This window comes from Chaetodon auriga, chromosome 5, assembly GCF_051107435.1.
Source record: "Chaetodon auriga isolate fChaAug3 chromosome 5, fChaAug3.hap1, whole genome shotgun sequence".
Taxonomy (NCBI): domain Eukaryota; kingdom Metazoa; phylum Chordata; class Actinopteri; order Chaetodontiformes; family Chaetodontidae; genus Chaetodon; species Chaetodon auriga.
In genome coordinates this window covers 3,814,880-3,839,200 of record NC_135078.1, presented here as the reverse complement: position 1 = coordinate 3,839,200, position 24,321 = coordinate 3,814,880, and the positions used below count along the sequence as shown (strand labels likewise).

The window sequence follows — 24,321 nt, the reverse complement described above, 5'->3', positions numbered from 1 at the left end:
CCTGGAGGCCAAGGGACGACTCTGTCCTCGGCAGCATGAACATGTGGTCGTTTCCTCTGATGCCTCTTCTTCCCTTTTGAAGTTCTGCATCTCTTTTCTATAAAAGGTTTCTTGGTGTATCTGCAGCTCAGGTTGCTGGTTCTGCCCTGTGCTTCCCTTCAGTGCCTTTATCGTGAAGGAAGATGAAGATTTGATCCGTTTGACTTTTCTGTCGTTTTGCTTTTTGCACTTTGTAGCTGTGGCAGTGTTTGCAGTCAGGGAAAAGGAAAAAATGTCCTGTTTGATCAAGTTTTAACTTTAGTTTCCTGCACTGCTGCTTCTTTTTTACGGCCTTCAGTGTGTGTCCGTGTTCAATCAATTCAAAAGTGTTTGTCCAAGACCAAATAAATCTCCGGCCGATCGGGTTTCATCCTGGCTCAGCTCTGATCCAGTTCAGAAAAAGGAGTTTTCAGCTGATTCAGTGTTTAAAACACTCGACCAGGTGAAACATCACAGAGAGCTTCATGTTTTTCATCACTGTCACTTATCTTTCTATCATGTTTCTCATTTTGGAATTAAACTCTTTGTATTTCCATCCTGACACCAGCTTGAGTCCTGATCTGACAGATGTGAACACGATGCAGGTTCACACTATTTTTAGTCTGCAGATTCTATCATTGGATTTGATCTTTGGTTAAAATGAGGATCCATTTCTGTCCGATTGTTTGTGTGAAATTAACTGGTATAAAAATGATGAAATAAAATAGCGTCTCTGCTGCTCTTTGGTTCTCTGCCTGGAGTGTAAAAGCAGATCAGGGCATTGAAGATGGAGCTCTTTTCAGAAAAGCAGTTCCGTGCAGCAGCTGAAGACAAACTTGAAATGAACACGTTGAGGCTGAAGAAGCAGTTTTCAGACATAGACGCTGTACAGAAGAAGGCTGATCATGTTGATTTTGTCGATCAGCTGAACAAGACCATTTCAATGAAACTGGAGCACACGAGGGAAGCCATGAGCAGCCTTGAAAACGAGCTCAAGGCAGCAAAAGAGGAGCTCCTTGCCGAAAAGCGGTCCCGTGCAGCGGCTGAAGACGAACTTGAGATGAGCACTCAGAGTCTGAAAGCTGCACAGCACAAGGCTGATGATCTCGATCAGCTGAACAAGACCATTTCAATGAACCTGGAGCACATGAGGGAAGCCAAGGACAGCCTTGAAAACCAGCTCAAGGCATTGAAGGTGGACCCCTTTGCCGACAAGCACCTGAAGGAAGCAATCCCCAGCCTTGAAAAGCAGATCAAAGCGTTGAAGGTGGAGCTCTTTACAGAAAAGCAGTTCCGTGGAGTGGCTGAAGCCAAACTTGAGTTGAGCACTCAGAGTCTGAAAGCGCAGCTATCAGACAAAGACGGTGCACAGTTTGAGGCTGATGATCTCGATCAGCTGATCGAGGTCCTTTCAATCAAACTGAAGCACACGAGGGAAGAGAGGGACAGCCTTGAAAACGAGCTCAGCGTAACCAGGTTGACGCTCATTGCAGATAAGATCGCAGTGGAAGAAAACGCCAGCCTTGAAAAGCAGATGAAGGCGTTGAAGGTGGAGCTGCTTACCGAAAAGCAGTCCCGTGCAGCGGCTGAAGACAAACTTGATATGTGCACTCGGGGTCTGAAGTCACAGCTTGAGGCTGATGATCCCGATTATCTGACCAAGGCCAATTCAATCAAAGCGATGCACGTGAGGGAAGCAAAGGACAGCCTTGAAATCGAGCTTAAGGCAGCGAAGGTGGAGCTCCTTGCTGTAAAGCAGTTCCGTGCAGCGGCTGAGGAGAAACTTGAGATGTGCACTCAGTCTCTGGTAGCTGCGCAGCGTAAGGCTGATTATGTCAATCTGCTGTACAAGGCCATGTCAAGGAACCTGGAGCACACAAAGGAAGAAAGGGACTGCCTCGAAAACCAGCTCGAGACAGCGAAGAGGGAGCCCTTTGCCGACAGGCGCCTGAAGGAAGCAAACGCCAGCCTTGAAAAGCAGATCAAGAAATTGGAGCTGGAGCTCCTTGCTGAAAAGCAGACGAAGGAAGTAATCCCCAGCCTTGAAAAGCAGATCAATGCATTGGAGGTGGAGCTCCTTACCGAAAAGCAGTCCCGTGCAGCGGCTGAAGACAAACTTGAGACGAGCACTCGAAGTCTGAAGGCGCAGCTTTCAAACAAAGACACTGCACAGGAATTCCTCTCTCAGACCATCACTGGCCTCCAGCAGATGATGCAAGACAAGGTGCAGCAGTGGGAGATGATGGAGAGCTCCATGAGGTCGCAGGTGGAAGAGCTCGAGAGCTACGTCGCCAAGAGGGAGAAGAAGAAGAAGAAGTGGTGGAGAATCTTCAAACGGCTGGCTCCGGAAGCGCGGAAGGAGTGAGACTGAAATGTCTTCACTTTCTGCAGCAACACAATCAGCTGCACAAATATCCAGATTCCAAAATAGAGTAAGATCACAAAAATAATAAAAAGAACAAAAATTGGATTCAAATAATAAAAAGAACAAAAATTGGATTCAAAAAATAAAAAGAACAAAAATTGGATTAAAAAATAAAAAGAACAGACTCAAATCAAAATAAGCAGAAATACTGTTTGTTTGTTTGTTGGTTGGTTGGTTGATAAATTTTTTACTGTAAAACGAAAGACAGCCCGATTACTGGATGTGGGAGTGTGCAGGTCATTAAAGCAAAAATAATAATTCCATAATCTAAAACCCCCCACCATGAATAAACTTATTAATAAAAGTGCAAAATATATATATATATATATATATATATATATATATATATATATATATATATATGTACATATATTAATGTCAACAACTCCTATGAAAAGACCAAACCAACAAATTTGTCTCTCTATACTGTCCAATCTCTGTCCCTACTCTGTCTGTGAGGGCTATTTACTCGGCCTGTTGCAACTTACCATCAGGGGCACATCATTTTAGGTTGATTTTTCAATCTAGCGGGATAGTTAATAAGACTGCAGATATAAATGAGCCCAGCTGCATTTTATCTGATTTGTATAACATCAGTGGGAGGTTTTAAAAACTCTGTTGACCAGATTATTTCAGGAAACAGAAAATATCACAGCTTACTTCAAAACACTCGATCATTCTGTGCTGTGAGCCATTGAAAGTCATGAAAAATAGGCGGGAGGCAATCGTGAGGCAAAGAAGGTCATGTGAAAAAGAACAGAACAGGGGAGCACATAACTGGTATTCAGGTACCCATCTTTTGCAAAAATCAAAATCAGATACTGTCAGTTGTTTTAAGGCAAGCCTTTGCATTGTGTCTAACAATGGAGAGTTTACCCCAGATTTCATTGCACTGATTGAACTGGCTGCTGATCAAGCTACGCAGGCCATACAGGATGACAACATGAAGTTCTCTCATGATGTGGGCTTGGATGACTAGACACAGTTGGTTGCCATGTGCACAAACAAGGCTGCTGTCAAATTTGGCGTGCACAACAACATTTTACCAAAACTGGTGGACAGCACACAAGCCCTCGAGAACTCAGCTGATGGCATGGTTCATTACTGTGAGACATTCCTGCTCTGTTGTCAAGCTTCCGAAGAAGTTGTGTGAAGAGAAAGGAATCTTCGTTTTGAAACCGGGGAATTTTCACAAGATCAGATGATCTGCATTCAGGCTTGTTGAAAATATCATGATCTTTGCCAGCAATTGCAACGAGTAATAGCTGTGACCTGCCGCATTTCTGCAGAGTGGTTTCAGTGTTTTCAGGCCAACGTGTTTGACAATGACAACATTTCGAAGACCACATCCAATAGACTTCAGTGGGAAAGGTTGACCACTGGATAATGTAAAGATGAACTGATGGTGACCATTGTGCAATTCACACTTTTGCTTGATGGTGAGGGCCACAGGACACACACTGTAATGCTGATGTTGACAGGGGCAAGATGAATTTACTCAGAGGTTTAATTGAGGAGTTTGAAATCAGATACAACTCCCTCAGGTCATGTGATCATCTTTTAGTTTTTGATCCTTAAACTTGGTCTCAGGAATTGCAAGACCTCCACTGTTTTGGCAACACAATGATGTGCACCATTCTTCAGAAATATGAGCCCACCTTGCAATGTGACAGACAGTCTAGTGTGAGAGAATAGATGCAGTGAAAGCAAGCAGGAAGGCCTGGCAGCATCTTCTGTGTACGATTTGGTCCAAATAGTAAAGTAATCCAGTTACTCCAGTATCAACAAGGTGGCTAAACTGTCTCTGACACTGTCTTTGAGCAGTGCAGAATGTGAGAGGGGATTCACACATCTCAACATAATAAAACTAAGCACAAATCCTGTCTGTCACATATTCATCTCTCAGCCCTGATGAACATCCACCTGTCAAAGATAAAAACAGATACATTTGACCCAAAGCCAGCTGTTGACTTGTGGCTGGAGATGGCTAATCAGAGGCTCAACCAGGGACTGCAAGGTGCATCTCCATCAGCTACCATGCAGGAAGCTGAAGCGGACACCGAGGAGGACGGTGAGGAAGATTGCCTTCATTAAGACTACACAATGCACGGGGTGAGTACCAAACACCATCTCCTGGCAGTCACCCGAATACCTGACTAAAAAAGTTAGATGTATCGCTGTAACAGAGGGCACCTCTCTCTCTCTATCTCTCTCTCTCTCTCCCTCCCCCCTCTGTTTTGACCTGGCTATAGTTTCTCACCCTCTGTTAGTGTTTGATAAAACAGTGCAGCAGATTTTACAACTACTTTTAGACAGTCAATTTTCATTTCAGTTTTCCAGCCACACTGGTGCAAAACCTCCGTGTGGTCCTTCAGTAAATCACAACAAACACAATTTGCCCCTGCTTATCACCTGAAAAGGGATGCAAATCTTTAGAAAACATTTCCCTGTGTGTCTCAGCCCACTGATTCCTACTGAAGGAGTAAATGTGTCAAAAAGGCTGAGCAAAAACATAGCTGACCCCTGTAGTTTATTATCATTATTAACATCACTCAAATAGGAGCAAATTTATTTCTAGAGTATTTCTGGCAGCAGCAGTGCACAGCATGTGGGATTGAGTTCAACATGAACTACAGTGTGTGTGCTCATGGTAATAAAGGAACATGTCACCTAGTGCAGCATATGGCTCATAGTTTTTGGACAACAATGGAGCCCTATGGCACAAAGGAATAATATAAATCAGCCTTTGGATACACACACACAATATGTGTTAGTAGGACACATCCAGCATAGGTTTGCTTCTGCATATAGAATTTGTTGATAGTAAGAAATACTCTATATAGAATATTGCCAGACTTTAATTTCAGTCACACTCACACAGCCCTGTTGTCTCCATCAACAGCCCACTATGTCTGCCTACCTTCTTTAACAGGAATCGCTGGCTTCTTCTGCCTCAGACCCAGGAGGATGAAGAAGAGGACCAGTGGGATGAAGATCTCAAAGGCCAGCACCCACTGGAGGGGAAAAAGACAAGAAAATTGACAATGCTGTTTGTGCTGCATTTCCAGTGAAACTTGGACAAATCCCAGTACAGTATCAATGCAGTGATCTTGCTACCAAGTTAACCTCAGTCATGGTCTTTTACCATGAAAGTCTCCTTGTCAGTTTCCATCTCCCTGCTCATAGATCACACTGTGTAACAGATTGACTTTGCCTACTGTCACATATCGATCCATTACATCAGGGAGGAAGTGTAAGGGATGCCCAGTCTGTATCTGCTCATGGATGCCACTTTAAAGTCATCTTAAAACAGAATGAGCAGTGCACATCTTGCTCTGTTTGCAAATGTGTGTCATGGCCCACTGAGAAACAAATTTACAAAGAAGTGATCGTGGCAGCTGATAGCACCATGAACTGTGCATCACTTGCAACAGCTATCTGCCTTTCTCAAGGTCAAATTCACAGTAGATATTATGCTAATGATATTAGAGTGCAAACACAGCCATGAACTTTTGCAGCTAAGTGCAATTTGCCCATGTTTTTCCATCTGATTTCAATGATCCATGTAACAAGATATAAATGGTGGCTTTGCATTAGGCAGAATGGCAGAGGGAAGGAAAAAATGACATTTTTGACCCTGAAGTCCTGAACGACAAGGTGCAAAGGCAACCAAAAACAAACACTCTCTGATTGAAGAAATTTTGAAAGTAGTCTTTTTCTATCCCCTAAACAAGGTTGAGCAGAGGGGTTGGATTTTTGGATGTACACTATATTGCCAAAAGTATTCACTCACCCATCCAAATAATTGAAATCAGGTGTTCCAATCACTTCCATGGCCACAGGTGTATAAAATCAAGCACCAAGGCATGAAGACTGTTTCTACAAACATTTGTGAAAGTATGGGTCGCTTTCAGGAGCTCAGTGAATTCCAGCGTGGTACTGTGATAGGAATGTGCAACTAGTCCAGTCGTGAAATTTCCTTGCTCCTAAATATTCCACAGTCAACTGTCAGTGGTATTATAACAAAGTGGAAGCGATTGGGAACGAAAGCAACTCAGCCACGAAGTGGTAGGCCATGTAAAATGACCAAGCAGAGTCAGTGGATGCTGAGGCACATAGTGCGCAGAGGTCGCCAACTTTCTGCTGAGTAAATCGCTACAGACCTCCAAACTTCATGTGGCCATCAGATTAGCTCAAGAACAGTGTGTAGAGAGCTTCATGGAATGGGTTTCCATGGCCGAGCAGCTGCATCCAAGCCATACATCACCAAGTGCAATGCAAAGTGTTGAATGCAGTGGTGTAAAGCATGCCGCCACTGGACTCTAGAGCAGTGGAGACGCATTCCCTGGAGTGACGAATCATGCTTCTGGCAATCTGATGGACGAATCTGGGTTTTGGTGGTTGCCAGGAGAATGGTTTTTCTCTGATTGCACTGTGGCAAGTGTTAAGTTTGGCGGAGGGGGGATTATGGTGTGGGGTTGTTTGTGAGTCAAGGCAGGTGAGCCAATACTTTTGGCAATATAGTGTATAATTGAGATAACTATAATCTAATGTTAAGACTCATTTATTTTCATAAAATGACTGGTGTGTGCTCGCATTTGGAACATGGTACATACATCATAGGCCAGGGGGTTCTCACTCTTGTCACTCAAAGATCCGCATCTGAGTTTTATTCAAGGTCAGAGGTCAGAAACAATTGGTAATAACAAAATAATCAATTAACAACAACATCAGCACGAAACTAAGGCAGACAAGGCTCACAGAGTGAGTCCATATTTATTTCTGAGTCAGACATATTGTTACAGGTACCTTTAACCTCACTATGACAATGATATCAACAACAGGGAAATCAGCCAATTTAAACCACATTCATCAGGGGACTGGATCGCTGTGAATGACGTCCAGCTGCAATGTATGTTCAGCGTCACTAACAACTTATTTCAAAATAGTATTTTTAATTTCTTAATGAAGTTTATTTAGGCCTATTATTGTTTAATATAACCACTTTCTTGCGAAATGTTATTTTTAGAAATCTATTAGTGGCCGCAGAAACCATGCAGTCCTTTTGTGAATTTCCCCTCGGTATGCAAAGACGATATATAAAGTAAAGACACTCACATAAACTCACACTGATTTGAACAAGTTTACTGACTACATTACCTCCTGTCCTTCACTGGTTCTGATCATGAGCTCACATTTTACATCTGATCAATATCACCAAGTACCAGGTGAATTCAGCCATTTAAATGGGCTCCTCCAATGTCCTCAGCCTGTGAACTTGCTTTGCTTGCTTTCTGTGTTTTGTTATACCCCTTGTAGGTAAAGTGCTATCAGCAGTGAATAATTCCATTAACCAGCCTGGACACACAGCAGATTGCCAAAACTTGGCAATTCATAAATCACATTTGGGCTGCAGGAGAGGACAGGAAATATTATTTTGACAAGTTTTCTGAGTTTTTGCAGTTAAAACGGCAGCATGCTGCAGCTGATGAGTCTCTGTACATTAAAAAGCATTAGCTGCATCCATCATTTTTAGATGCATACACTCATAATGGATGATTCTGCAGTACACAATTTACCTATATTGAATTCCAACAATTATGGTGATTGGTTCAGTGGCTGTCATGACACCACATTCTAGAGATGATCCAAAACCTCATTCTGGACTACTACAGGGTCACTAACATCTACCGGGCAGTAACTGAAGAAGGGCGTAATCACTGGATGAAAAATGTCTGTGTTACTCTTCTGATTGGACATGACTGTTATGTCAGCAGTGGCGGAATGTAGAAGCCTAAGGTCTAGATCTGATACTTGGTGGCACTCCATGAGGGCATTCAGGGACGACCTAAGAGTGATGGCAACATTCGCTCCTGGGTGCAGGTGGCTCCTTCAGGGGGTGTAAGGGCTCATCTCATAGGCAAGGATGTATTTTACCCGAGCCAGTGGTCCTGGTCTCTGGTTCTGAAGAAAGAAAGAGTGGTCTACTAGTTTGCTTTACCCTGAGACAGACCCTGACTCCAACGGTGACAGAAAAAATGGTCCAGAGCCAGGGCAAGATCTTTGACAGTTCCTTGAAGAACACAACCACACGTCAACAAACCAGGAGCAACTTGACAACCTGGCTAACTGCAATTGACAATTTGGGATTTCCAAGAAAATTCAAAGGATGATTTGGATTTGGATGTACCAACATGGAGTCATGCCAAGGCTGTTCTGGCCCCTTTTAGTCTACAAGGTGCCTATGACAGTGCCTATGACAGTCTAGGCACTAGAGAAGACAGACATCAGCCAGTGTCTCTACAGGTTGCAGAGGTGGTGGGGCTCCCCCCCGTCCTTAAGAAGCACTGCCTTGCATGGGCATTCTACCAAGCAACAGCTTTTTAATGGGCTGGAATGGCAAAGTCCAGGCTTGTGGTCCTGAAGAAGGGAAGAGTGATCTACCTGCCTGGGAGGTTATGATATACTAAGACTCTTCTGACGTTAAAGTTGCTGACAGATAGAAAAAGCTGTTGGCAGAGCGGAGGCTAGCTGCGGCACAATGTCTTGATGGGTACTGTGGTGGAGAGGCAGGCAGGACTGGGCAGTTTTCCCAAATCATGCTATGACAAAGAGCAGTCACATCAGCATAGTTCCTCAGGAGGCCATCAGATATGTAGATCTTGGTACAGAATGCTGGAGCAATGGCTCTGAGCCAGTTAAAGCTGGGTGGCGTTGCTAGCCATTTTTTTATGACAATTTCTCAAACTGGTTGGAGTAAAAGGACTATGGTGCAGAAGAGGTACGAACATTCTGGAAGCTGCTGAAAAGGCCTTTTTAGTAGCTATGGATCCGGAAGAGGGATTGGACACAAGTAGGGGGCTGATCATCCCCGGCTGGGTCGCCCAGGTGGGATATCTGATGCTTTTAGGCCCCCCATGACCCCGTATTCATCACTGAAGATGTGTCAAACAGCACCAGAAGGTGTATTCTACAACAATTTAATAACTATTTTTGAGAATAATTATCAATTAATTTTAAGCATCCCATTAATGAATCTATTATCTCACTGAGTAGGAGCTATTATAAGTTTCGAGCCGTGGACAAAATTTCTGTTCTGATGTTGACTTACAAGATAGCGTGCTGTGCATGGAGACCACGATGGACCACGAATGATAAAACCTCATCCCTGATGTATTTTGGTTTACTTTCTGTCTGCATTGATTTGATTACCTACATGAACTGAAACTGACCAAGATCAGTTCACAGTTGTGGACCTGAGGAATGGAAGATTGGCCCCCAACCAATCAGCAGAAGGCTGGTCAAGCCCTCCAGGGTTCACGTAAGGCCTATGTCCTTTTCTTGTTGCTGGCAACCAAAGGCATCCAGTGAATGCTGTGGCCTGTTAGGAGCTGGTAAAGTGGTAGTTAATTTCCCTGGACAAACGAACGACAAACCATTTAACCAGTACTACCTGTGCAGTGGTCTTTCTTCTCCCCTGTTAACACTCAAAACTTTCAGCTTCAGTTTCAACTGTCATCATTCATTGCCCTGTATTCAACTCTAGCCGCTGAAAGACTCGTTTTTCACCTCATCCTCCAAAAGCTGTGATAACATGTTGTGTGATGATGAGGCCACACAAGGGCATGGAATATCTGTCAGGAATCAAGATGAGAAAGTTTCTGTGTGCATGAAAGTGACGACAAAGTACTATCTTGTTACACTGACAACACAGAACCATGGGAGCCATGATGTCTTTGTGCGTCTGTCTTGGACGTCCACACACACACACACACACACACACACACACACACACACACACACACAGCTAGTCTGTGTGTGTTTCTCTCTGTGAAGGTCATGACAGACAAACAGGCCTTTTAGCCAGAGACAAGAGACCACTGACACACACACACACAAACACACACACACACACACACACACACACACACACATACACAAAACAAAACCTTCTTTCTCACATTATCAAATACATTCAAATAGGACTCCTACATGAGTGCACACACAAACACTGTATTGCAAAGGAAGAAAAGTTAAATAAAAACACGTTAGAAATTAGTGAAATCTATAACAACATAACCGAGAGTTACAACAAAGACATAAAATTAAATGCTTGTATTGATGTCAAGTAAATGTAGACTGTAAGCCTCATACAACACAGGCACTCACAAGAAAACAGCTACTGAGAGGACTGTTGGTCTCTTGATAAAATTCCTGTATTGATTTTCATGCCTTGGAAGAACAAAAGCAAACATCTGATTTGAATAATGAAACAGCAGAGTGCTCTGTCAGACCGCCTGATCCTGCAGTTTCCCTTCACTTTCAAATGTTAGAGGTCAAATTTTCTGCTGGCACCAACTCACCATCACTGCTGGCCAGGACCTCATCTCTCACGTCAGGTTTTATTTCTTTAAAGCTGCACTTAATATCTTTATATTAACAGCGGACTATGACTACATGTAAAGTGAAACAGGTCACACGTGGTGATGGACCCACACAAAATACCACCAACTTTATACCTTTGTACCATCTTTAGGTTCACTGTTTTGGCTTTTGGGCCCACAAATTCTGCTCTTATCAACTTTGTTTCCAGAAGCAGGCAGCAATTCTCAGTGAAAAGGCTCTGACAAACACACTTTTTCTGCTCAACACCAAACAGCAGACAGACACAGCTCTAGCTGGTAAAAACAGTGGTGTATTTAGCAGCTAAGTTAAATGTTTTTCTCTTGAGTTGGTGGAGTCTAGACCAGAGCTGAAAGGAGCAAGCAAAAGATGTTTCCCAACATCTGCTGGAGGTGTGCAACTATTTGCTAATGTGTCACTTTAACAACCAAGTTGTCAGATGATGCGTTTTGTGTCATTGCATTCCCACATTCCCCACTCAGAAACTACTTGTTGTTATAACTGATAGAACGATGGACAAGACTGCACAAATAAGACCCACCTTGTGATAAACCAGAGGTATACTTTAAGCAGAATGGTTCTTTTGATGAACAATCTTTGTTACAAAGGACAAACCTCACATACAAATAATAGATTAACACAAAGGAACACATTACACATATACTGGTGTTTCTAAAAGAGGACATGCCACAAAGATTTGCTCATGCATGTTTCACACTGTGCCCACACACACTTTATGAGTCATCAGAGCAGTGTGTTATAGCACTGTGGCAAACAGGACATCATCAGAGAGGGACGTAGTTGTTTCAGCACACCACAGATCTGTGCATTTGACCATAACACAGCAGGTAAATAAATATTGTCACCATGAAGCAGAGCAACATGTAAGTAAGAATGACGCACTTCACAGGCAACACTTTGTGGACACTTTGCATGTCTTCCCAATTTCATAGTGACTTATATAACACTTTTCTAGTCTGACGACCACTCAAAGTGCTTTTTATAACACAGGCCTACATTCACCCATTCACACAATAGTGCTCCTTATAAGCATTAACACACTCACACACTGATGCATCGGGATGTTGGTGATGTTCAGTATCTTGCTCAGGGATCGAACCACCAACCTTCTTATAGCTGGATGACTGCTCTACCTCGCCCCAATGATCTCACAAATGAGTTTACATGTGATGCAAAAACTGTATGTGTATTTCTTTGTTTTTGCTGTCTTCACTTAGGGCTATTTTTCCAGACAAGGACCAGGACTGATAGAGAGCTTCATCACACAACGACATTCACCTGAAGCTCAATATCAGCAAAACCAGTGAGCTTGTGATGGACTACAATTCTTCAAATATGGATGTTGCTGCAAAGAAGCCACAAATTGTAAAACATGAATGCTTCACACACATCTTCAATCTGACAACACAGAAGATCTAAACAATCAGCACAGCTTCAAGGAGTATCTGACCAAAATATGAGTCGTTTGAACATGTGTGCCAAATATGAAGAAATTCCCTCATGGTGTTCCAGAGACATCACATTCACAAGAATGGGACGGGCGTACGAACATGTGATGAAGGGACAGACAGCCAGAAAATACAGTGCCTCCAGCCACGACTGCCACTGGCGTGAACGCATAAGAATAGAGGTGCAGATGTGCCTTCAGGCTTTGTCTTCTGCCCCCTCTAGAATTTATGAAACGTGTCAATTGGGCAATTGTGACCAGTAACACCAGCCACTGACAAAAGTTTATACAGGAGCTACATTATCCACACTGCAATAATACATGCCCAAAGATGAGGTACAGTGGCATTTTTTCCCATTAGACACTCTTCTTATTCCTCATCAAATATAGTCCAGCTCATCTTTCAATATTTCAGAATCACAATTGGCTTTATGGCCAAATATATGTACACATACAAGGAATTTGACTCTGGTTTTTCATTGTTCTTAATGTAAATAAAAATAAAAATCACCAATGACCAACAACATAAATGAACACATACATCACACTAGCCTCTAATGATATGGTAAGAACTGCTTCTTTTTGGACAGGCATCTGATGCCAGATGGAAGTGATGATGATGCTGCTTGCAGCAGGTTCCCAGTGTTGAACGGAAATAAGTCGATACAATAGTCAGTTTTGAAAAGAAATTCTCACAGTTATAGGCTGTCCCAAACAGGGGTGAAACCTCAGCAGATGTCTCCTCAGAATGGGAAAATCCTAATGAAGAACACAGTTTATAGAACCTGAGTAGAGGGAGGTTGTTGTACCTAGCTTTGAGTTTGTTGTTGATTTGCAGCTCAATGACTTTGTGTTGTATGCTGTCAACACATCAACTGGTTCCATATTAAACTAGTAAATATATTATGTTAACTTCCTTTTGCTTACTTTTCATATCCTGAAATCTCCCACCAAATGCCTGAAGGAGTTTTCACACTCACCAGCATATTCAGATGTCATAGCAGACTTTTGGAAGAGGAAAATGCACAGTGTTACCCACTTCCAGTTACACTTGCCAGAGCTTTAATTTTGCTTCAGATGATGTTACATTTGAAATCAGAGAGGTTTGAAAACATTGGAATTTGACATTCAGCTCTGGGAGGTACTTATTAATGTCTACCATGAAAGCCAAATCATATAGCCACATGCTATCACTGAGATGTTTTCCTCAACATGTTTTCCCTTCATCTCCATGTATACATGGATGTTGGATGTTGGAGCATCACACTCACATGTGCATAAATATGCAAACCTGGCACTGGCACACCCTGGCACAAACACACACACACACCCACAAAAATCTCTCCTGACTGGAGAATCATTATTGTTCATCATCGACAGACATCTGTGATGCACACGACTGATGCCATTCAAAACATTTGGAATCACAATGAATCCAATGTTTGAGACTTACAAAGGCAGAGTGGGTGGGAGGGTGGACAACACAAATGGGCAGATAGAAAAAGGTCTATCTGTAGATAGTGTTTGACTCAAAAACATCACAGGGGAAGCTTTAGGTATGTACTGTGTACATATTTTATGGAAAGTGAGGTAGCAATCATATTTTTTCAGCGATTACCATTTAATTTACTTACATACTGTAATTACCTCTCTATTTAGTAGTTTGTTTACTGTAATATTAAACCTGTGGATACCACCAGGACGCTGAATTTATGTTGGTTTTGTCAGACAACTTCGTAAAAAAGAGTTTTGACTGATGTCTCAGGGCAGCAGTGACTGACTTGTTGTTCAACAGGTACCATTTATGATCCTTGATGAAATCTTTATTTAATACTTGTTCATTCGCCTGACAGCAGTAAATATTAAATACTAAAAAGTAACCTGTCACACTGCTGACCACAGGTCAGCTGTGGTGTGCACGTAATAAGCATGGGGATGACCAGTCATTAGGGTTCATCCTCTGGGAACCACAGGTGTGTGCGCCAAGTTTAATGCCAATTCATCTACTCGGATTTTGAGCTATTTCATTGGATATGTGCACACTTTGACCTGCCTGTAGAGCTAGAGGAAAAGTTATGGGATCACCATAAAAAGTCATTAGGTTTCCTTTGGTCTCCATGGGAATCTCTACCAAATTCCATAAAAAATTGATTTAACAGTTGTTGAGGTGTCTCAGTCTGGACCAAATTGGAGGACCAAATGACAAACTAACATTGCCATCACTAGAGCCACATCACTAACATGGCTAAACGTTAGAATGGTTACTGGGCTGCTTGCAAGACCTTTTTCGTATTCATCTCCTGAACCTCAGAACTGGACTCAGTAAACTATCTTAATAGCGCTTTTGTGTCATACATCACTCTTTTAAAGGCATCAAAACTCACTTGAAAATAATAATCCAAGTGATTCTCTTAAACCACCTGTGTGTCTCTTTAAGGGTGAATCTGTTTGCATAGGGGGTTTGTGAGGTTTACATGAGCCTACTGCTCACGCAACAAAAGTCGTGACAAACATAAACACGATGGACAAATCTGTACAGTTTACAAATAACATCTCTTCTGCAACAACAGAAAATTATGTCAACAGTACATATACGAAATACACTTGCAAAATAGCAACCCCCAACATTAACAGGTCCCTAAACACTGTACAATACCACAGTGCTTTATGCAGTGTTCATTTTGGCAGGTGTTTTCATTTAAGTTTTGTATTTTCATGCCAGGACCAGTTTAGGTCATATTACCAGATTATCAATCTATAGTCAAGCACATATAAACACTGCAGTGACAAGCCCCAGCCCTTCACAGCGAACCATTCACCCACACATTCATCCATCGCGGGAACACAAAGGATCGTTAACTCTACTGCTGATGTATTATTCAGCAGATGCTCATGTCATTGCCGTTCAATTTTTAAGAGGGTTGATCATGCTCTGCAATGAGCTGAATGAGGCTGGGGGTTCAGAGACCACTGAGGGGGACAAATATAGACCAGTGCCGAAACCAACCCCATACTAATATTCAAATTCAGGTGTGTGTATAGAAGTACAAGTCCATTTTCTACTACTTTATACTATTACTTGCAAACATTTGGAGGTAAATATTGTACTTTTTACTCCACATCCATTACCAATGTATAACTTAGGATATTAATTACTAGATTTACATCAAATAAAAATAAACTAATAAGTTATGATATATTATTATAAATTAAGTTGGTATTGCTAATTTTATGCAAAAGTAAAAGATCTTAGTACTTCCTCCACCACTGCAAATAATGCAAACTCCAGCACAAAACTTTGTTTAAATGCCTTCAGACTTGTTTAATTTAATGCTGCAGCCTTATCTTAGATTTTAAATAAACAAATAAAATAGTTTCCAGAAGTTCTGCAAAGGTAACATTAAGTTAAAAAAAAAGAGAGAGAGAGAGAGAAAGATAAATTTAAAAATTGAACTAGTAACTTGTACTGACTTTGGTCCTTCTCTCAACGTCCCCATCCTCAGCTAGCAGGCCCAGGTCAGCAGCACCAGGCTGTGGTACAAAAAGCATATTGCTCAGCAGCTCCAGCAAGACAACTTCCGTTCTCCTCATAAATTGCAGAGACTTCACTGAAGATGCGCTCACTCGGAACAGACGAGGGTGGCGAGGTTGTTATAGTTAACTGTATATCACTGCAACAAAGTGCATCATTCAGGGACTTTGGCGGAAGAGCAACTGATTTAAAAGCCATCACTTTCGCCTCCACTGAGTGAAATCTCACAGGTTGTGACTTTGGACTCTTTCAGTGTTGTGCCTGGGAGACCGTGCTTGTCGTCATAGAAATAGATTATAAGATTGTGATGTTCATTGTGAGTTCAGCAGTATCTGATTCTTACCTTTAAACCCAAGATTTACAGTAATACAAAACAGAGAAAAGCAGCAAGCTGTAACATTTAGCAGCTTGGAGCCAGAATGCTTGCCATTTTTGCTTGATAAATAGTTGAAAAATGATCTAAATTGTTTGGGATTATTTTTCTGTCAATAGACTTATCGATTAATGAATGAGGCTAATCACTTGAGTACTACTAGAAAATGTTTCATCTTTAATGCCAAATTGGTATAAAACAGGTAGATGGAAATGAAAAATGTGTGTGCATGAGCAGTATGAGCACATGGACCCACTAGTAAGTGCTGCAAAGGAAGCATCAGTCTGTGAACAGCCGGATAAATAACTGGAATAAGGCTGGTGTGTAAGAAAAGGTGGGTAATTTCTGAGGATGTTCTTTGTTGGGATTAGAGATCACAGTCATGCTATTTTGTGTGAGCCATCAGCACCAACATTTACATTAGAACTTTAATTAATATCCAACTATATGACCATCATCTTTTTACTTAATTAAAAATGATATTTTCTAGGCTGAAGAAAATCAGTAATTTCTATGAAATGAAATGTTTTTTCCCAGTTTCGGGTTCCCAGTCGGCTGGCTCGCACAGAGACCTCAGTGACCTCAGTCCTTTCCAGCACCTTTGGGATGAACTGGAATGCTGACTGTGAGGCAGACTTTATTACCCAACATCAGTGTTAGACGTCAGTGATACTCTCATGGCTGAGAAAAAGCAAATCCCTGCAACCATGTTTGGGTGTCCTCATACCACAAAGTCATTCATTGATTAGTTCTAATTGTTTTCCTTTGTTGTTTTTCCTCATGTGGTTAAGTAAACTTAACACCTCCCTGAGATGTTTCAAATCAATACCTTTTGAGCCACTGGATGCAGAGGTTCAACATCATTTTTAGAGTTCAAATCCTTTCAAATTCCGTACCAAATATAATTAGGTTCAGCTTTCATCAATTGCAAGTACAGCATAACTAAATTGTCTAACTAGTTCTAAAAGATCTCTAATCATGCTTTACTGGGTGAGGCGAGAGAAATACCTAATTTTTAGTGTTAGTCTAATTAATGTTGACAACCTGCAGTTACAACATAAAAATAAGAGCAGCAGCAGGTTATGAAATGTTGATTAAATATATCTGACCCACTGAAATAACAACTGTAGACTTCTTATCCAACACCTTATTTTTCACAAGCTACTTGATCCAAACACTGCAGGTCCTGATTCAAAGCTATGAAGTTGATAAGCTTAACATCTTGATTTGACATTCCTGAATGTTTAACTGGAATATTCTCTCGAAATCGACATGTCAGGGAGCAGTGAGCAGCCACAGCTGCTACACAACAACAACAGCATGTGCACCATGAGATCAGACTGCCATTTATGACTGACTTCTTTACTTAAACAAGGAGAGCTTGTTTGGCTGCACTGTCATGGTTGATCTTCTGTTGTATTTCTGACAAATCATCTGCTTAACAAGTGCTTAGTGTCAAACCACATTACAACTGTAAAACAGGAGCAGATCCCAAAATGGCTCTGATGTGGGAAAAAAGGCTTGACTGGAGAATCTTACATAAATGTTTAATACAGTATAAGACTATTCAAAATAAACACCTGGTTTTCGTTGCACCCATGAGTTAAATAAAGGCATACGGGTGGGGTTTCATAGCATTTTACAAAATTTCAGTAGTGCACATTTTTGTGTATGAGTATCTCCAACATAAGTAGATATAGAAAATAATTCAGTAAGTGATGGTGATTCAGTGAGTAACCAAGCTCTCAAGCACCCAGCTTAAAGTTTGCTGCAGTATGTAAATAGAGTAGAGGTTGCATATGTGTGTGTGTGTGTGTGTGTGTGTGTGTGTGTGTGTGTGTGTGTGTGTGTGTGTGTGTGCGTGCGTGCGTGCGTGTGACTGTGTTTCGGAGAAAGCCAACCCAAAAATACCATCTTCTAAAATACCTATAAATTCTGGAGCAGGCATGTGTATAAAATATATTGAGGTCTTAAAGGCAGCTTTGACTGGTTAAAGCAGGTTTCAAAGGTTGACAGTGCGTCCGTACATATGTGATGCACATGCATGCACACACGAATGAATGTGAAGGTATATGGAGTTCTTTCACTTCAACAGTGGCATCTGCATTCCTGGTGTGTCACCACGCTGTCTCAAACTTCTGCTGTGTGAGGACAAACTCATCTCCCCAGGGTGACACACACACACACACACACACACACACACACACACACACACACACACACACACACACACACACTGTGCCAGAGAGGGAGCACTCAGCACACAGGTACAGACCACAGGGAGATTGGCTGTGTCAGTACAGGCGGTTGTGTCCTCATGTCCTTGTTACTACTACTGATACAGGGCACAGACCTTCCTGCCAACTAAAGTAGTGCAAGTTTTTGGTGAATCATCCTATTGATCAACTTTTCTGTTAAGTGATAAGAACACAGCCAGTGAAATCCATGTGTCTCTGGTAGATAACAGGCTCAGGTGCTCCATGCTAACATGTTAGCATTGTCATCTCATTGCTGAACATGACATTCTCATGTCTCACTGGCTGATGATGCCTTCTCACACTACTGTTACACCCACAGCTTCAACTGAAATATTATTTAGTTGCTCCTGAGGTTATGTTTTTCTTTGTTTCATGTAATTCATTCATTGTTTCCTGTTTCATTTCGAAATACACACCTCTCCTCTCATTTCAGTTCCTTCACCTGCTGCCCTTGTGTGATTTCCTACCCCACTCTGATGAGTTTTCGGACTTGCATACTAACATACTATTCATATGAAATAAAACTGAGTATGCGGTGCGTTCCAGCTGCATAGTATGTGCATTTTACGTATGCAAGAAAAGCCTGGATGCACACTACATTTGCCAGAATTTCTGAGTATAATTGGACATACCTAACCCTAAAATACATCGCATCTCTTCAGACTGTCCAATGCTATACCGAGAGGCAGACAGTTCTAGCATCATATACCTGTGGGTGTAGTTATTGAGCAACATTCAGTAACACTTATATCCACTGTACCATATCTATTCTGTTTACTTTCCATTATTATGAAAGTTTTAAGCGCTGCTTTAGGTAAACTTTTTAAGATAACGCACATAACCAGAGAAAGACGCTAAGATAGCACCTCCACCTCCTCCTCCTCACTCTTGTCACTTGCAGCCTCCTCTTCTCCTCCTCTTCTTGGTAAAGCAGGAGTGGGGAACCTTTTTCCTATCAAGGATTTTTTTTTTTCATCCTCTGAGGGTCATACTAAATTATTGAAGACACACATCACACTAACATCTGCAATGGCTGAAACTACTTCTCTTTGGTGAGGAGTCTGATGTTAGATAGTAGTGACGATGATGATTCCACTCGCAGCTGGTTTTCCACGTTTGGGTCAGTCAGTCCTGAATGGAACCAAGTCTGCTGCTCCCAGCAGTAGGTCGTTTCCTTGCACCTCAATGATTTGGTATTGTACGTTGTCAGGCACATCAACTGCTTCCACCTTAAAGGCCTAGCAAATATGTTCATGTCCTTTTGTTTACTTCTCATGTCCTGAAACCTCTTGCCAAATGCATAAAAGAGTTTTCCACACTCGCCAGCATATTCAGCAAGCTTTTGTTCTTGGAGATTTAGGAAAATGCACAGTGCTGCTCCTTTCCAGTTGCAATTGCCACATCTGTAATTTCTCCTCAAATCACTTCATGTATGAAAGCAAAGAGCTGAAAAGCTGGCTGTGACCTTGGAGCTTGAAGTTCTGCTCTGAGAGGTACATGGTAATGCTAGCAGATGCACAGCAGCAACAAGACACTCCTTCATAACTTCTCCTTCTAGATGAGGTTTCAGCTTCTAAGCTACTAGCTCGGTCCCACAAGACTTGTCTGTGTAACAGTGCCTCTGTCAGAATGGGCTCTGGGACACCCAAACTCCATCGAAGAGCATTAACTTTATCCAAGCACATTTGTCCTTCCAACTCAGCCTGTTTAGCACGTTTAAAGCCGTAATGATGTTCGAAATTGGCCCATCGCATCAGTGCAAGCACATCCTCACAAATTAACTTAGGCACACTGGCTTGCCTTGCTGTCTTGAGATTGTTTTTGTATTTGAGTTGCTGTTTTGTATTTATGAATTGGCTCGCAGGCTGGATCAATCGTACCAAAAATCATTTGAACTGCAGCAGCTCTTCCTCAGGCATCTGCATTTGGGTCCTATCCCTTGTATTTCTGCTTCCCTGCATGTGCAACTGTACCAACAGCTTTGCAGTCAAAAATAATAATTATGTCAAGATGTTTTAATTGTATTGTTAACTGTTCTTTATTACTGAAAGAAAGAAAAAATGAGTCTTTGGGGAAGTTTCAGAAATGCTCCTTTTCATATCAGCTGGCCTGAGGGGCATATCATTGTCTGCGTTTAAGAGCAGCGGGCAGCAGGCTGCTGTTACACCGCAGGGAACGACATGTAGTCTACATATCATGTGCAGACAACGTGTTGTTCATGGTGTTGAAGAGTAGGGACCACACCAGCATTCGACTGGACCCAAGTGACATTTTCAAGTATGTTTACATGCTGTTTCATGTGTTGCAGCTGAACAGCTAATTAGCTATGTAACCTGCAAACGGACATTAGCAGTACACTTTTCCCCAGTGAACGATTGGTGGCTCATTCTAACAAGCTACGGAGCAGGACAAGGAGTGTGTTCATGTTTTTAAGTTAGATAAGGAGACTTTAGCGGGGAAGCTAATGTGGTTGTTGTTCAGACTACTGTCGTGCTTAAAATGACTGTCTACTCTGCCTACAACGAAACGCTGACATTACTGCTTTATGCAGGATTTGATGTAAAATTCAGCCATTTGATTGGCTGTACAGAAACAAGGGAGAGACATCTGCATAGCTAGAGAGCAAGTGGTATTCTGCAGAATGCAAAGACCATCATGAAAAATGTTAATTATTGAGACCCAAGTTAAAGGTGGTGTTGTACTGGAGGTGTTTCCAATTTTTTGTCCTTCCTATTCACATTCACGAGGGGGGCAGAATGTTAGAAACATCTCTTAATATAATGTTGTCCAGCACAACACCTCCATGCTAAAACATTAATTAACACTTCTATGGCAGTGTCAGCAAATACTGAATATTATAGAGGCCATAAAAGTAGACTGTACGGCAGAACGGTTATATTGGGTTTACTGGACTGTACAGGTACATCTATTAACACAGGGGACATGAGTGTATACTGTAGCAGACAGAAAAAACATGACATTTAATTTCAGTTGGACTTAAAGGAATCTCAGTATTTTCTTGTGTTTAGCAGTAACACTGCATTACACTGACACTGACTGGTTAAGTGGAAAGAAGACAGGGATTGCTGTTGGGTGGGTGGTGGTGGTGGGGGGTGGGGGGTGGGGGGGGGGGGGGTTGGTTTAGCATTTAAAGACTGTGGTTCTCCATATTGTTCGACTTTCACTTTTTTGGTACAAATGCATTGTGAGTGGGAAATACTTTCAATAGCAGAAGTGGTCACCAGCAATGTTACAGCATGAGACAACACAGCACACAGCTGCACTAACAACAGGTTAGTGAGACAGATGAGGCGGTGTTTGCAAATGCTTAAACAAGTACAATAAGGAAGCACCAACATACCTATTGCGTTATTTAATGGATCATGCGATGACTCAAATATTGACAAAGTGTAAAAGGAAATGGCTTGTCACCATTATACAACTAAGTACTGTAGCATGGTTATGGGTTGATATGCAGTCAGTTACAGTTTACAGCTGGCTTTTATCATCAAGAGAGATTATGAGCATGGCGCACCTTCTTTGTGATCATGGACTCTGAACCTCTGCTGCCTCTCCAGGATCACCTCTGCTGACATTCCTTAGATAAACATTTGTTTCAGTGTGGGGACCTTTGATAATGAAGTCATAATTTCACAGAGGAAGAGGGTCAGCATTAGCCTGTTTCTTGTCTTGTAACTTAATTTTACTCTAATTTAAAGTGAGAGATGCCGTTGTAGGAGGTCACTGTAGTTTTAAGCAGTCATTACTTAAATGGGAGGAAATAGTGCATTTGTTGGGTTCTATTTTCAGCTGCAGATTAATTCATTTTGTGCTTTGGTGAGGATTTCTGGCAGTAGGGCGGTGTGTGTGTGTGTGTGTGTGTGTGTGTGTGTGTGTTCATGGTAATGAGGGAACACTTTCACACAGTGCAACTGTGTTTAAACAATGGAGCTCTATGGCACAAAGAAGTAATGTAATAAGGAATCAGGCTTTGGATACACACACAATAATATTATAGAAAATTACCATCGTTTTAATCAGAAGTGTTGCTAAATCTAAAAACCAAAATTGTACACAGCTGCATACAGCTGGTTCAGACATCTCTATCGTGTTCAAGGCTCCTGCCATCATATGCAAAAAAGCACAGTGACCTACTGATTTCGAGCTGGTTGTTGAGCTGCCTGCTCAAATTTCAGTTTCCCTTTATCTTGGAGATGTAACCAGCATTTGTTGACAGATAGAAAATGAATCAGCAATAGTTTTGACGTAAAATGGCAGAAATTGATTCATTCATCTTTTCAAAACAGAAATGTCCCGAGCCGATCCGAAGGATTAGTATCAATGTCAATCCTGGCATAATTTAATGGTTTGGTATCTGCTCAAATAAACCCAATCAAAATCGTATCCTCTCTTCACTGTACTCTACTGTGTTTGTCCAGTTCAGTTTGCTTGTGTTGCAAGGCAGCTCTCCTTTACCACAGCTGAATCTATAGTGCAGAATAATCAATAGATTTATTGATAATGAAAATAATTCAATGCAACTCTAATCTTAAATGTACCAACATGTAGCAGTCCTAATCCTTTAATTAAAATATATTTTACCTCAGAGCACATACAAGATCCCACTAAGTCACTTTTGATAAGGCACATGCTGAAGTGTAACTCAAAAAAAACACATGGATGACATCAATGTCTTACACTTCTAAAGAAAACTGCAGAGTTTAGTCAACAAGACTACTCCACCTGTTCAGTATTGGGTCAGCTTGCTTGGAACCTTGATTAAGGTGAAGCCAAAAACAACACCAGATACCAGGTACTATGAACAACCTTTAACACTGGAAAACCATGAAAGAATGGTTCCAGAGGAGTCGAGTCAAGCCAAGCTGAGCCGAGCCATACCATGTACTGGAAATATGGCATATGTCCTAGGCTCTCAAAAAATCTAACAAACAAAAAGAAAAAGAGTTTCTTTCATTCACATTACAGAAGAAGAAAAGGAACATTGCAAGAAACACACTACTAACAGGGTTGGTAGTTTGATCTGCAAGCATGATTAAGTGTATTTTCAAGCAACCCTGCCTACTATGAGTCACGTCTGCAGATATGTTTCCATGTGTGGGTCAGCTGGTCCAATGACTGACAGGCTGGATCCCAATGAGCAAAAAGATGTCCAGTGCAATACAAAATACCTGGGTCACATTGCACATGGTTGATGAACAGTGTATATACTGTGTGTGTGTGTGTGTGTGTGTGTGTGTGTGTGTGTGTGCATGACAAATACACAGTAGGGAGCATAGGACGCATGGAAAATTTTAGAAGCAACCACCATTGTACCATATCAGAAAAGCTAACCTGGATGATCTCATCAGTTTAATTACCTTGAACCTCATTCCTCCCCCCAAATGTTCACTCCTGGATATAAAGGATTACTATGATGACAGTTTATCCTCTGCACTCGATACACTTTCGTCTCTGAAGCACAGGTTATCTCACTTGCCCATATGGCTCCCTGGTACACACCTGAACTATGTTCAAGGTTTTAGGTCGGCCGGACTTGCTGTTCATAAACAAATATATTGTGATCATATACTCCACTAGAAAAATTCTCTCTCAATAGCAAAAACTTTATGAAACAGACATCACCAATACAAGTGAAGGCAATACTAGAATTCTCTTCTCCACAGTGAAAAGGTTTCTGAAACCACCTGAAATCAATACGAACAGTAACCTTTCAAACAACAAACTCTACTTTTTTTAAGTTTTTCAACAAGTGCAGGTGTCATGAAACTGTCCCCATCCACTGTTTTATGTGACTTCACTCTTCCAAATAAAAAATACATTTTG

General features: G+C 41.6%; 1 protein-coding gene across 1 annotated transcript in view; it reads right to left on the bottom strand.

The window, feature by feature from the left end:
• The window catches only part of abca2 (ATP-binding cassette, sub-family A (ABC1), member 2), a 106,285-nt gene that overhangs the window by 58,300 nt on the left and 23,664 nt on the right, over positions 1 to 24,321 (bottom strand). The window contains exon 2 of the mRNA XM_076731723.1: positions 5,364 to 5,457. Within this exon, the coding sequence (XP_076587838.1) occupies positions 5,364 to 5,457 (94 nt within the window). The remainder of the gene's footprint in view (positions 1 to 5,363; positions 5,458 to 24,321) is intronic.